Below are 16,826 nucleotides of genomic sequence, written 5' to 3' on the forward strand. Positions count from 1 at the left end.
GACTGTTTTGCAAACGCTTACGACTGTTTGGCAAACGCCTGCAACTGTTTGCGAAACAAAGACAAGAAAAACTGTTTGCGAACTTTCTTGCAACCTTTTGAAAACTTTTACGAACCCTGGCGAAACCCTAAATTCGCTACGTTCGAAAGCATTCACCGCTCAGTGAGATAGCGCCTTTAAGTTCTCTTCTTCTACCTGGTAAACATAAAAATAAAAGAAATTTGAAATTCACTGCGATAAGTTCTACACAATCATAATAATTCCAATTCGATGTGTTTTGAGAAATAACTTAATTATTTGTTTGCTTTCTTGCTGCCGGTTAGGTGTAGTAGAAGAACATATCGATGCTGAATATGAAAAAGAAGACGTCAATGATCAGCAGCTCTCTACTAAAGATGAGGCCTCTCTAGAAGAGGACCAGACCAAAGGACAAACTGATAACCAGGTACTTCAGGAAGCTACAGCAAGTAATGACCACACTCCTCGAGATGGGCATACGGGAGACATGGCTTCCAAAACCCAGGAGGACTTGACAGATAGAAGTAGGAGTCCACATCCTGACAAATCGCCGGAGAGCAGTACACAGAACTTGGATGCATCTAAAGTGACTTCTGAAGACATGTCCTCTAAAGAAGTTCAAGCTGGTGATGTAATGACCAATGTAAGTAGCATTCAACCTGCTGAGCAATCGTCAAGCCAAGAAATGCAAGACTTACCTGAAGATATGTCTGAGATAGCCCAACTGGTATCTTCTGGTGGAAAACCCGACGAGGAATCCACCATCTTGGAAGAAGAAGAAGATCTAATTTCTCAACTCGTTCTTATTGATCCATTCCCGGAGAAAATAATGCTCCTTTTCTTCGTAAAGATAATAATGGATGTTCCCCAGAGAGTACTCAGTTTATAAGGGATTACCAAGGAATCTTCATCAAGCCAAGTTACTAACACACATTTAAGCTTGCGACGATTCAGGTTTACTCCGGGAAGCTTCATCGGGCCGACTGGTCTTGACGCCATATGATTCTTGACCCGTGAACATGGCGCTCCGGTCGATGAACGTCAGGAAAAGAACTGCCCTTCTCTGATAACCTTTTAAAGACCCGTCGGTATAGTCGGCCTGATGAAGCGTCCCGCACTGGACGTTAAAGATAAACTCCAGTTCTGGTAAAAAAAAAGAAAATTAATTCTCACAGAATCAAACGAAACTTACACTGAATGTTCAAGATTACAAATAAATGACATGTGTCAAACAATTTTGGAAGAAAATGTATACTGGCTGAGTAATGCGCATAGAAAGATAAGGAAATCAAGGTAGTACTAGCCCCGACACCATGTGTGTTGTCCCATATATAGCTTTCTGTGTACAGTGCTTGTTACTTTACCAAGACTCGGTCAAATTTATTATGATTTTGATGACTCCAGAACCTTGCAGTGCACACCAATACTTGCATGCTACATGATCAACTGTTTCTGATCCTTTCCACACCTTTTCTTTCACAATGCAATCGCATTACCAGTACTAAAGTTTATCTTTAAGCGTCGAAAGCGGGAAAAAATCCAGTTGATTTGTTTATAACATTTGGTGTTACATGTATTAATTAATTACCTGAATGGCTGAGAACAGTAATTTCAACTATGTTTTTTTTTATATGACAAGAATGGCATGCAGGACGTGATTTTTTTAAAGAGTAGATTTCGATTTCTCTTTTGGTAAGTAACATGATATAGAACTTCAATTAATGTTAATAATTCTTACAATAGTCACTTATTACAGCCGGAGCAATTTTGATATATTTTAAAACTTTAATCTGTTCAAAAAATATTAGTTATGGTCAATCATTTAATGTTCGAATTTCACATTTCATTTAATTGCTTAAAAGAATAGTTCGAAGCAGAAGAATCGAACTTTTTCAATTAAAAAAGTTGCAACGCTCGTTTCTAATTTTGTACCTACCGCCAGTTTGAAATAGATAAGTAAGTAAATGAATACATGAAACAATAACGAAAACATGAATAATAATGAATATTAAAGTAATGAACAACCAGTGGTATACAGAATATAAACTTTGAATGTATAATACCCAACACATTGTACATAAGTTTCATAAAGTGAATTGTCATTGTTTCACATTCAAAAAGGTTATTTCATTTATTTATTTATTTAGAATGCTTTAATTCATTAAAAAACATTCGCGGCCCGAGAGCTGAATTGCAGTTTAAAAAAAAAGAAAAAAGTATACATCAGTGACAAAGTAAAATTACACGTAATACATACGCGTATTAACATTATGGTAGTAAAATTTCAATTCGTTTTGTACATATAACGCATAATTGTGCTTCTATGACACCTGCTCCGGCTACAATTACTCCGTGTGGCAATTCAGTACATGGATCAAACTCCCGATTCCAACCCCGGTCAGGAAACCTACATCGCACCTTAACCCCAACACCAAGCACAAACCCAGCCCCCAACCCAAATGCAACCCCAACCCCACATCCCTGATGAAATAAAGCCTAGAGCAACCGCCGCCGGAGCATTTGTCGTGTCACCATCGTTGTACATTGTGGCAGATTACTTGGCACATACATGTATACAGAAATCTGAATATTATAACCATACTTGCATTCAAATTATATATTGAACTTATACAATATATAATTATCAATATATTTGTTTGAAATTCCGATGAATTAAATGTTGTGGTGTAAATTGCATAGCCAGATGGCTAGTGTATTTTCATTAATAACAGAAACAGAGACAATAAGAGAAACCAATAAAAATAATACTAATACTTTTATATAGCGCGAATCAGGATTAAGTCTCTAAGCGCTTCCAAACTTGGAGATTATTACCCCGGTTTTAGCTGTGCTGCCATTACAGCGCTTTAGCATTTCAAGGTACCCATTTACATCACCTGGGTTGAGTGTGGCAAATGTAGATCAATGTCTTGCCAAAGGACATTAGTGCCGCGGTGGGACTCGAACCCCGACTTGTGATCAACAGTCCGGCGACGTAACCTCTCGACCACGACCCCAAATCTTGGAATTATATAATGAAATAGATGCTACAATGAATTAAACAAATTATGCTTTGTAGGTCAAATGCAGATTTTGTTTTGTCTTTGGACCAATTTAGTAAAAGGTAGGGTAGTGCATAACAATTATTTTCGCAAAAAAACATGGTTAAAAGGTTGCCATGGTAATGATCGATATATCAATAAAGAAACAAACAATATTTTGCACAATTAAATCTGATTCAGTTGCTCCCATGATTGGTATCATTCACACACCACATTTCAAATTATACATTTAAGGCTTTGGCAATTTGCAAGATTGTGAAAGCATCAGTATGAAATAAAAGGGAGAAAGAGAGAGAGAGAGAGAGAGAGAGAGAGAGAGAGAGAGAGAGAGAGGGAGAGAGAGGGGGAGAGGCATAGGAAGTAAAGGGTAGGAGGAGGAAGAGGAAGAAAGGGTAGGAAAGGGAATATTGAGACTTAGAAAAGATTAGCGATCGCATGCTTGTTCCAATGAGGAGAGAGAGAGAGAGAGAGAGAGAGAGAGAGAGAGAGAGAGGAGGGAGGGAGAGAGAGGGTGTCAACGAGTTTAAATTCCGCATTTTCACGATTTTAAATTAGTAATCATGATTTAAAATCAAGGCAAAGTGGGGATGAGTTGGTTGCAGGACATTAGTCGTCAATGAAAAAAAAGCCTACAGATGGCGCTCTTCCTATTGAAGAGTTTTTTTTTCAGCAAGAGTCGCGTAGTGTCGCATCAGATAAATAAATATTGGCCTACCCTCAAACATGTTCTCTCCCTCTCGAGAAATAGGCTGATGACTCAGATGACCCTCTCTCTCTTTAAAAGGATGCTTTTTTTAATAGATGAGATGTTCCTCTCCGACAATTAATAAGGTTCCGATATGCATTTACTCAAAGTCTTTGATGATATAATATTTAGAGACAAAAACAAAACTAAGACCAATCCATATTGCAATTGGCAATATCACGTCTTTTAAAATAAAGAGTTGAGCTCAAGAATTACACCAAGTCATGCTGACTTCTAATAAATTTTGCTCTCTTTTTAGCTGTTTTTAATTACTTGTTAAACACAGAATTAAACTTCAAAGCATTATTATACGAATTAAAACACAGTTTTCCGTGAAATGATAAAACTTGACTATTGAAATTTGGATTTTAGAATTTTATTAGAATTTTTTAAATGTTCATTTATATTGTGCCCTATCTCTATTTCCTTCTTTCCTATTAAAGCGCATAGGGACTTTGTTTGTGTTAGTGATATGCGCTATACAAGTAACGTTATTGAATACTTATTCTGTAATTACCTTACAATGGTACAAGCATTGGAATATAACATAGATGGAAGAATACATTGCATTTCTCCTCATAATTCATTAAAACGCTTAAATGCATTATGTTGTAGGTCAGGCGCGTACGCAGGGGGGGGGGGGGGGGGGGGGATTTGGTATTTTTAATGTGTGTATTTTGAAGAAACCCCCCCCCTTTTTTTTTTTTTTTTTTTTTTGTAATTAAAAAAATTTAAAAAAAAAATCATACCAATAGCTAACCTAAAAAAGTTGACCTTACCCCCCCCCCCAACGGAGCAAAAAGTCAAATCTTCAAGGCTGAGTGGTTGCCCGATTTTAAAATGTTAACCCCCCCCCCCTTGAAAAAAATCCTGCGTACGCTACTGTTGTAGTTTATTCTAACTTATTATCATTATTATTATCATTTGAATATATGACCCCCAAGCAAGCATATATTACCATGCATTACAATTTGCCGTGAAATGATGAAACTTGGCCATTGAAATTTGGATTTTAAAATTTTATTTAACAAGTTTTTTTGTGGAGAAATAAGTACACATGGACACCTGCTCATGCTAAATATGAATACAAATTCCACCACCTGGTAATATTATTTCTCCAAACCTGTAGAAATAGTACAGGCGGTTTTAAAAACAAATAAATAACACTTGAAATTCAGGAGAGTTGGACCACCACCTGAAACTATTGAGGACGGGTGCATATGGTTAAGTACACTTGAAGCCAATCTCTCGTTGTAGTGTCTAGCATCAGTTATTTTTCTCCACATAAGCAGGCTGATGTTTACAAGCTTCATATGTAATGTTTTTTGTAATACATCAATTCATAATGATCTGGATATTGAATTACTGGCCTATATTACCACACGGTAGCTGCACTTTTATAACTTCAAATCCAATTTTAAAAAAAAAGAACATCAATTCTCCTATATCTGCTATGTGTCATGAAATGAACAGAACAATTGTACGGTTTTCAGTATCATCATTGTTTGTGTCCGATGTATTATAAACCCCAAAGATTCAAACTTCATAGAACTAAATTTATACTCATTAAATCATCATTGCACATCTAGTATTTATTTATTTATTTATTTATTTATGTATTTCTAATCTTTTGACAGGGTAGCCCATTCACCAACAAGTAGTGGTCTTCCATGGGGCCCTGAATGAACATATTTACATCGTTTATAACATTTATACAGAACAGTTACAAAAATAATACTCGTTTGCAAAATAAACATGTATCATTAACCTAGTAAACAGTAATGTCAATAGGAAAATATTAATTAAGTCGCAATTATGTGAATAAGTCATATAAATATTACAGAACATGCACGTAGTGTATGTACGGCTGAGCCATTCACAAATTATAACTTTGTTTAAACAATCTCTTAAATGAATTGACAGAGGAAGCCGTTCTCAATGAATTATCTAGCTTATTCCATTCAAATATGGAAGAAACAATTGGGCTACACTTATAACAATCAGTGTGAAATCTAGGCACACGTAAACATCCACTGTCTATTTGCCTTGTATGATGCTCATGTACATCATTAGGATTGATTAAGCCTACCTGAAGGTAAGAAGGTGCTAAGTTATGAACGCATTTATATATCATCATAACGCGACTTAACTCAAACCGCTTGTCTAGTGTCATCCATTTAAGACTTGTGAACAAATCAGCCGACGGTGTGTCATATGTCTTGTTCAATATTATTCTTGCGGCCCTCTTTTGAATTTAGTATGATACAATGATATACATGTATATGTAAAACAATGTAGGGGAACAATCCAACATATTACAATTGTTCTTCAAGATATCTGGAAAATGATACATGTTATTCATAAGTTGTAATAAACACTAGAATGAAACTAAAATAAAAAATACACAATACATTGCAAGTTTTCCTCAATAGGCATAAATAGCGCCAAGTGTGTAGATAGCTATATCTTTAATCTAATTTATCAATTTAAATCGGGCATTTAAGATTGCTCTCCTCTTCCCTGGCCGCCATCTTTTGCACTCAGAATATTGCTACAAAAATTTGTATTTGTATAATTTTTGTCATTCAAATATTGTAATCACCTTGATTATATTGTTTCATTGTGATATTTCTTGAAAGTGCCGAATAAATAATAAATAGAATAAATAAATATTGCTAAACTTTAATTTGAAAAAAAGAAATTGTTACATCAACCATCATAGACTTGAATATACTCTGAAATATACTGCTTTTTAGTTTATTGTATAGTCTATTCTTTATTGTATCTTGCATTCTACCTTAATATTATATTTGTATTTCTATTTGATATTCTACTTAATTCTGTACTTTATTTTTCTTTATACTTTACTTTATTTTAAAATCGATATTCTAACGATATCAATGCCAGCTATGTACAGCTATTTAAATAAAGATAGGAGACGTACTGCCAACTTGCGACTGATTCGGATCAATTGCTACTCTGTATATAAAGCATGCTGGTCCACGGTGTAAGACGGGCCGAGAATTCTATTTTTCAAAGTCTCCTTCAAAAAATTTCCAAGCTTCTTCCATTTCCTGCGCTGATAGCTCAATCTTGAATAATCGTTCCCTGTTTTTTGCGGGTGGCGATCTTTAAACCATCTATGTCGGTCAACAATTCTGATGTTTAACTTGTCCAATAGTATACCGCAATAAACATCGTCAAACGGTATTCTCGCTGGGTATTCTCTGGATTTCAGATACAGTTTTTCGACTACGTGATGTGACATAACATACCCATGCCCGAATGGAAATGGAGGCCACGTCTTACCAGGGTAGATGTCCTCTGGTATGTACCATTTATTATTTACGTTACGTTCTGGACTGAACCCCACTACCCTAGATCCCAGCACGAATTGAGAGTGATCATTCGGGGGTAAAGCGTCCAGGTCGTTGACCAGGGTCACGATATCAACCATGACATCGTCATCCATTGACATCAAGAATTCACTGTTATTGCAAAATTGTAAGGCCCATTTAAATCCCATGACGAGCTTGACGGTAAGATTGTAATAACTATCGTGAAAGCCCACCTTCAGGATATCGCTATGTCTTCGGGCCTCTTCCTGAATGTTTTCTCTCTCGTCTTGTGCTTCGGAATCTCCCACGATGAAAAACAACCTCGTGGACACATTATATTTTGCGGCTCCACCGGGCTCCACCGATGTACGTCTGTCTGGCAGCATTCCTGCGTGCAGTATGACCTGGTGCTGATTTGACTAAGACAAGTAATGTGATATTACCTTTTCCAGCATTGCACTTATCGACAGGATTGATTAAAAAGTCATATATATCCAGCTCAGCTCCTGGTTCCCAGTGTACATTTTTCATCCATCCGCGCAATGGAGTCGGACTTGGTTTATGTTCCGGTAGCATATCTTGTGCCGTGACATTATATCCCACAGCGTTGACATTTCTGTTTTTCCCATTCGAAAAACCAGCTCTTGGTGGTAATCTTCCTTTGGTGACTTTTTCTACTCGATACGACGTAGAGCATATGTTAAGGTAGATGGGAATAGCAATGCAGAACACATAAATAATAAGCCGGCTCTTTATATATCTCATCGTGTTGACTGGTTAATTCCACTGATAAGAAGAGTAGGGTCCATTAGTATGCTGGCTAACTATTGATAATAATATTGTATTTTCAGACAGATCCGGTCTATGTATCCAAACATATCTTAGAGGGCGCTACCAGGAATCCAAATCTACCACAACTAAGCTACTTTTGAAATATCTGCTAACATCGTAAGGTAAATTTTTACTTGATTATTTGGATTTTCTGCTTTTATTGAACATTTGTGTCCATCTGTGTACTGAAAATATCAAATACCAGATCTAAATCCGTGACCATTACGGGCAAACACAGTGACACGCCCATTTCTAACACGTACGCTATACGGAAGAAGCGGTGTCGGAATTCTGAATCCAATTTGACAAATTTTCTTCGATTGTACTTGACAAACTTGGTTGTGTTACAATAACTTTACTATCAGTTCGTGATGAAATATAAAATATCAAATCTTCTCTTCGTGAAGTTGAAGCATCATCGGCATATTCAGCGGCGGGAATTGATACACTTGAACGTGTGACCCTCACTGCTATGTCAAAAACCGCACATAAGGAATGTGACCTATTAATCTAATTAAAGGATGCGTGACTCATTAGTTGCATGGAGATCCACGATCGTAAACAGAACCTTCTGCTTTACGGTGTTCCTTAGCGCACACGCTATTCTAGCGAAAGGGAATCGTCGAACTCGGCATAGCCTACCTGAAGATCAAGTCCAGAAAATGCAATTCATCAATGCTCATCGTTCGCCGCGGAAACCGACGTTAACATTAGGGAGTTTTAGATTTGCACGAAGACAACGTGGATTGCTACGATCGACGTCCTTTTAATGCACTGCCTTGAATGGACGTCACACGTATCAGTCCACGCAAATCTAAAAGTCCTTAGTATCTCCCAACGCTCGACCGTCCAACCTAGACCTGATCATTGTTCGATTCGTGTCAATATTCGACCGTGATGCTGTCCTCAAAGCGTTCTATCAATCGCACAAACGACCAGGACCGAAGCCGGCTATTTCAGTTTGCATAGATCTACCCCCGGCACTCAAACGAGTACGCTACAACCACTTCAAAAAGGCAGCCTACGAGTTGAGAAAGCAATTTAAAGGAAATGTCGACAAGAGTTCGTCTTATTGGCACCAAGCTTATTCTGGAGTACAGACCGAGAGCACAATTACGTCAAGCGTCGTGGCTGTTATTCCAGGGGTGAAGGTGAACTCTGCCATAAGCAATCAACCCTGTATGTATTATATATATGCTGCTACCGATTTTCTCAACCTCTTCAACTCGTATTTTATATCCACGTGTACAATCACTCTTTTAGCCATGTGCTTTGTGTTTGTAAACACCGATCTTTTCCCACGATTAATTATGCAAATCTCATTTATGGAGTTCCTTTATCTCTGACACAATGGATCGTATACAACGACAAAGTTTGTCAACCCCATCAGGAACGTTGGTAACTATGCGTGGTTCACACCATTTGACACCATATGCCTTTTACTACACACCTGTAGTAGACACTGATCCGTTTACTACGTCGGCTTTATTAGATCCGTTTCCTGTTTTTGAACTCTAATGACGTATCCATAAATTATCTTATGAATTTAAGTATATTTTCAGTGAGTGTGATTTTGGAGAAATAGCTAATGTGATCTCATATTTTTCAGGCCATAATATTTCACTGCTCTCGTAGACCTAGAATATGTACGTGTTTGTTTGGACATCTTATTATTAGTCTTTATATTACCTTGTTTCTTTTTTGGGGGTTCGTTGTGCAGCATTTTGTGTGTGTGTGTGTGTTTAAAAAAAACCTTTATGAGGGGTATACATTTATCGCTCTCTTAGACTTCAAATATTTTAGTGTTTGTTTGGGTAACCTTTTTGTTTGGCCTTCGTATTTTTTTCCTATTTTTTTTTTGGTACACTTTATGCAGCAGTTTTCTTTTTTTTCTTCTCATGAGGGGTAATTAACTACTCTGTCAGAACTGTTACAAATTACAATCATTCAAAGACGATGCATTTTGTATTAATTGCAACACTGAAATATTTCCTTTCAATCATCACCTAGTCAACGATGTGTTTTTGTTATCTATATTTACTTTCTTTCACTTAGAGCAATGTATCGATGAAGACAAATATCACTCTCTGTCCATAAATCCTCTTAGTCTGAATGAACTTAATAACGAGCTAAAGTCTACACAAACATTACAACCTAAAAATGTAACCAATGATTCCTGCAAATATATGTTTTCTGATGATTTTGTACAAGAATATTTATCTACTCCAGATAATTTCTCTATATTTCATGTTAATTCCAATTACGACTTATTTAATTCTTCTTAGTTCAATAGACTACAAATTCACAGTTGAAACAGCTGAAACATGGTTTCGAAACAACATTTCAGTTAATATGTTTAATATTGACGGATATTCTCTTATTCATATTGATAGACTCAACACACATGGGGGAGGAGTAGCTTATATATAAGAGATGATATTGATTATAACCTGTGTTCTAATTTATCAGTTAGTCGTAATCATTGTGATACTGTCTTTATTGAAATATATCAAGAGAAAATGAAACCTATAATAGTTGGCTGTGTTTACAGAGTACCTAATACTGATGTCAACGAATTCAACGAAACACTCACGAGTCTGTTGATTTCGATATTAACTAACTTAATCAAGATATTGATCATAGAACCAATGAATTTCTAGATACACCCACAACAAAAAGTGAGTCACCCTTACTCAAATTGATGAGTCACTGGTTTGTCCGTACAGCGAAACACTTGAAGGATCATGTGAGTCACTATGACTCGATACAAATGAGTCTTATTTATCTAAGAGACTCATTTGTATCGAGTCATAGTGACTCACATGATCCTTCAAGTGTTTCGCTGTACGGACAAACCAGTGACTCATCAATTTGAGTAAGGGTGACTCACTTTTTGTTGTGGGTGTATCATGACATAGACCCCCCTACTCCCTAGGCCTATCACACACATACCATACCATGCCAGAGTCACTGTCCACATTTGCAATGGAAAATATATCCTAAAATATCACATTTTAGCGATGTAATCGGTGGTCCCGCTACCCGAATCTGAAAAATCTACTTTGTACGCACTAAATTAAGCCTTAACTTGAGATTTATTTGTCACCCATACTGTCACGAAACAATCTTGAATTAATTCGTTTTACATCAAATAACAAGGATCTAGGAGTTTCGTTGTATAAAACAATGATGCAAGATCATGCATGTTTTCATTCGACACGGCTTCGTGCGATACAGTAGAATCTATACACTATGAACATGACTGACAATGAGAGCGGACAAAATATACAGTTCCTCAGGTAGACAAAGGAACATCCCTTCACAGCTATTATGTAAAAAGGTGAATATGCATGTGACACCTGTTCTACACAGTTTTACATAATAGCAGTAAGGGATGTTCCTTTGTCTACCTGAGGAACTGTATATTTTGTCCGCTCTCATTGTCAGTCATGTTCATAGTGATAGTTAAGTTACACACAGCCTCATCAACTCGAGTGCGGATATCGTAAAATGAACGCATGCATCATTTGTATAATAATCAGAAGATTCAGCCCACGAATCCAGTCATAAAAATCATCGTTTAAAACCATATGAATAATTATGCGTACCAATTTTTCACTAGCTGCAGTCAAAACTCTTCTGAATCCAAGATATAAGATGGCGACGTCGCGTCGTCGATCGGGAATTCAAATATGGCTCGAGAATGCGCATTTTGGATGACGTCACGAAAGCATGCGCGCGCATGCATACAGCCTCACTTTCAAGTTGACTCACTTTTTTCTTCTAAAATGCTCTTATGTCGATCTTGACTCATTTTTTACGACCATGTGAGTCAGTCGAAGCATTTTGCAAATGCGTCAGCTCATGATTTACACACTGGTGAAATATAAATGAGTCAATAGAGACTCATTGGTTGTTACTAATGAGTCAATTTACACCTGACTCACGAAAATTATGCTTAAATGTGTCAAATGACTCACTTTTTGTTGTGGGTGTACAATGTTTATACCGTGTGAGTCAAAAAAAAGTTTACACCTAGAAAATTGCTAATTATTTAAAAAATCATCTATGAACAGTAAATTATTATACATTTTATGAAAGAGTGTTTGATTTCAAATCATTTGGTATCAATTTTGTTTGGTATGTGTTCACGCTTGGACGAACAGGAGGCATTGTTTGCGAGAGTGCAAAAATCGACTTGCGCCAAAGTGATGCCTACAGTATGTATTATGTTGGAAACCTAAATTTATGTGTGTTTCTTGTTGGTTTTTGTTGTCATTATGCCAAAAATAACGCCATTCGATCACATTATCGAATGAAACTCGAGTTATATAATGGTCGTGCATTATTAACAGTTGATAGGTATTTTTGTTAAACATAGAGATACAGTGAACGATAGAGAACATTCCAAATTTGTATCTTATATTTTTTTCTTCCCCTTCTCATTCAAACTGACTTCATTCCTTCATGACAGACAAATCATCATTTGAGGATAATTTAGCCGGAGGACGGAAACGGAGTGATATCCTAACAGGGTGAAATGCAATATTTTTACTCTTTACATGACACATTGACAATGAACGCATTATGTCTGTTTTAGTGACAAAACTACTACGGAATATACTATGGTGGGTAAAATGAGTGGTGCTAGACTGTCAATAACACTTCTAAAAGTACGGCAGCACTTATGTTCTATGAATCCAAAATCATGTTTAGAGATTTTGTGACCACCTGTGATAATGTAAAAGCAAAAGTGAATAAAAGATCGAAACTCATTAACAAAGAATTGAATATCTTAGCTACATTCCAGTCTACAGTGATTTGAGTTGAAAGTGAAATACTTTAATGAATTTAAATCAATAATTTGAGCATGTCGAGCATGGTCTCTAAATGAGATCGCTGTCTATTTGTGTCAGTCAGCTGCTATACGTTGACTTTAACAATGAAAACGTTCTGTAATGAAACAAGTAGAAGATGATACTTTTGATTACAGATATATTATAACATAATCCTCTAGTCTCATTACCGGGAGAATGTGTTTTTTACCTTTTTTCTACTTCACCTAAGTAAAGATTTGTATCAATTTTAAAGTTAATTCGTCAAACCTAAGTTCTCTGACCGCCTCCATGTTTGTCTTTGTTATTACTTTGAACCATTTTAGAGAGGAGCCCCCAGATGATGAGTTTGGAGGCATATTACAGCAGATAGCTGACGATATTTACGATGAAGCCAAGATTGACAGCCTTGCTGGTCAGCTGGGAATCCTACATGGTGATATACAGAGAGCGCTCATGACCAATATGAGGTTCGGCCGTGTTACCAGTGATAGAACCCGTCATATGCTGAAACAATTCCCAGAGTGGACGTAAGGCGTCGTAAGCGGGACAAAACCCAGTTGATTTGTTTATAACATTGATGTGACATCTATTAATCAATTACCTGAATGATTGAGAACAGTAATAGACGGTGGCAGATAGACGGTGCGATTTTTCCTCCCCCCCCCCCCCCCGCTTATTCACCGACTGGCTGTTAAACTAAATAGATACTACGTCTCTTTGGTAAAATTTGCATCCAAACACCGCATACATAATTTCAACTATGTTTTTTCTTCAATATGACATGAATGGTATGCAGGGCGTGATTTTTTTTAACGAGTTTTTAAAGAGATTTTGATTTTTCTTTTGGCAAGTTACATGATATAGAACTTCAATTGATGTTATTAATTATAACAATAGTCACTTACTAGAGCCGGAGCAATTTTGATATATTTTTAAACTTTAATCTGCCCCAAAAATATAAGTTATGGTCAATCATAAATTGTTCGAATTTCACATTTTATTTAATTGCTTAAAAGAATAATTTGAAGCAGAATAATCGAACTATTTCAATTAAAAAAGTTGCAACGCTCGTTTCTATTTTCGTACCTACCACCAATTTGAAATAGATAAGTAAGTAAATTAATGGGAAACCTGCACCGGCTACATTTGCTCCGCGGCAATTCAGTACATAAATCAAACTCCCGATCCCAACTTCGGACAAGAAACCTACACCGCACCTAACCCCAACACCAAGCTCAAACCCCAAATGGGCCACATCCCCGATGAAATGAAGCCTGGAGCAACCGCCGCCGGAGCATGTGACGTGTCGCCACCGTTGTATATTATGGCAGATTACTTGGTACACAATTATACAGATATCTGAATATTATACAATTATATTTTGAACTTGTACAATATATGAATATAAATAAATTTGTTTGCAATTCAAATGAATTAGATGTTGTGATAGGAAATTGCATAGCCAGATGGGTAGTGTATTTTCTTTAATAACAGAAATAGAGACAATCACATAAACCAATAATAATGATACTCAGCTTGTATATAGCGCACATTGCAATTAAGTATCTAAGCGTTTCCAAAGTTGGATACATGGGCGGCCCTCCCGGGAGCAGGGGGCAACAGTGCCCTCCCCCTTTTCAACCCCCGAAAAGTGCCTCTTTAACTTTGTTAGAAGTGCCCCTGTTTACATAGGAATAGTGCCCCTTTTATTTTGACAAGTGCCCCTATTAATTTGTAAAAGTGCCTCTTCCCCTTTTCAGCTCTTATAAGTGCCCCTTTTATTTGGAAACGTGCCCCTTTTCCTTCGACAAGTTCCCTTCTTCCTTTACAATAAGTGTCCATTTTCCATTCTCATCAGTGCCCTTTTTAATCTCTAGTAAGTGCTTTTTCAGGTACGAGAAGTGCCCCTTTCCTTTGTAATAAGTGCCCCTCCCCCCTTTTAATAACTACCCCCATTTTAACCAGAATAAGCGCACCTTATATTTTCACATGTGCCCCTTTTCCTTTCTAATAAGGGCCCCTTTTCCTAATGATAAGTACCCCTATTTAAAAAAGAGCCTCTTCCCCTTCTCATAAGTGCCCCTTCTTTGCTAAATGTCCCCTTTTTTAGGTACGAGAAGTTACTCATTTTCACTTCAGATAAGTGTCCTCTTTAACCTCCGATAAATGCCCCTTTAAAATCTGATCGGTCCCCATTTTCTTTCAACTAATGTACACTTTCCTTTATTATATGTGCCCCTTTTTCATTCACATAAGTGCCCCTTTTCATATTTGGTCATTGCCCCTTTTCAGGTGCGATAAGTGCCTCTTTTCACCTCTGATAATTTCCCTTTTAACAATTATACGTACCTCTTTTCCTTTCTAATAAGGGACCTATCCCCTTTTCACAAATGCCCCTTGTCACCTCCTATAAATGCCCCTATCAAAATCTGATGGGGGCCCCTTTTCCGTCGAAAAATGCCCATTTCCTATCCTCATGACTGACTCTTTTCATCCCTGGTGAGCGCCTCTTTTTGAGGGTGTAAGAAGTGCCCCATTTTCACCTCTGATAATTACTCTTCGTACTTTGACACATGCTCCTTTCCTTTTCTGATAAGTGTCCCCTTTTCCTCTCATTATTAAACGCGCCCCAAATTTCAATTTCAACGACAAAGAGCAATTTCTCCCAAATCTCACTCGCACGCATCTATAGATGATATACTTATTATACTCAAAGGTCTTTTCAGTCTTTCTTTATGAGAATGTGCTTATAATCCCATCAGGTTTGGGTTTTTTCCTCTTTATAAGATGTAATATTTTGCACTGCGATCTCACAAATATTAAACATTTTCTTTGCTCGCAAATAATTTTCAGACTATTACACCCAACTGCAAAGCATGATGCTTAAGCAATATCTTGTATGGTGTATAAAGTGAAACAAATATTGAAATCATCCCTGATATTGTAATTACAATGTCTAAAGATTGTATATTTCGCTTTGAGATTCGCTTTGTAGGTGCCCCTTTTCCCCAGAAAGTGCCCTTTTTTCTTGGTGCCTTCCCCCCCCCCCGCTTTGGAAGTTGCTCGGCCGCCTCTGCTTGGAGATTATTACCCCGGTTTTAGCTGTGCTGCCATTACAGCGCTTTAGCATTTCACGGAATTAATTCCTGCCGGGTACCCATTTACATCACCTGGGTTGAGTGTGGCAAATGTAGATCAATGTCTTGCTTAAGGACATTAGTGCCGTGGCGGGACTCGGACTGCGGACCCAGTGATTGACATTCCGGTGACATAACCACTCCACCTCGACACCAAATCCAGGAATTATGAAATCATATAGATGCTACAATGAATTAAATAAATTATACTTTGTAGGTAAAATGCAGATCTTGTTTTGTCTTTGGACCAATTTAGTAAATGGTAGGGTGGTGCAAAAAAAAAAGGTTTTCCCGCAAAAACATGGATGGCATACAAAACATGGTTAATGATAATAATAATAATAATAATAATAATATTTAATTGTTATATAGCGCTTAATACAAATGTCTCTAAGCGCTTTACAAATATACTATTACCCCGGTCATTGGATTCAGTGCTTGCCCGCACACACTGTGTGCACAATCTCCACTCCCTGGGGAGCATTCCAGCCGGGCGTTACTTGACGCTCACAAGCTGTTTGACCAACAATGACGGCCGCGTCCTACCGGGTACCCATTTGACACCTTGGTGGAGAGTAGCAAGTGCAGATTAATATCTTGCCAAAGGATATTCGAACCCTCAACCTTCGCATCTCCAGTCAAGCGCCTAAAAAATGTTTTTAGAAAAAAAGTTCGTCTTTTTTATCATTTTTTTGAGGAAGGTTACCATGGTATTGATTGATATTTCGATAAAGAAACAAACAAGATTTTATACAATTATATCTAATTTAGTTGCTCCCTTGATTGGTATCATTCACATATCGCATTTCAAATTATAGGCTTTGGCAATTTGCAAAGTCGGGAAAGTGTCAGAATGA

At 37.1% G+C, this 16,826-nt stretch overlaps 1 protein-coding gene across 1 annotated transcript; it reads right to left on the reverse strand.

Annotated features, from left to right (window-relative positions):
* Positions 1-952: 952 nt before the first annotated feature.
* LOC100889343 (beta-1,3-galactosyltransferase 2) lies at positions 953-7,549 on the reverse strand. Its single transcript, XM_030979217.1, has 2 exons — positions 7,135-7,549; positions 953-1,161 (listed from the first exon to the last, which is right to left on the reverse strand). Exons 1-2 carry the CDS (start codon positions 7,547-7,549, stop codon positions 953-955), a joined length of 624 nt encoding a protein of 207 aa, XP_030835077.1.
* Positions 7,550-16,826: the final 9,277 nt, after the last annotated feature.

The sequence above is a fragment of the Strongylocentrotus purpuratus genome, unplaced genomic scaffold, assembly GCF_000002235.5.
Source record: "Strongylocentrotus purpuratus isolate Spur 01 unplaced genomic scaffold, Spur_5.0 spur5_scaffold_10, whole genome shotgun sequence".
Classification (NCBI taxonomy): domain Eukaryota; kingdom Metazoa; phylum Echinodermata; class Echinoidea; order Camarodonta; family Strongylocentrotidae; genus Strongylocentrotus; species Strongylocentrotus purpuratus.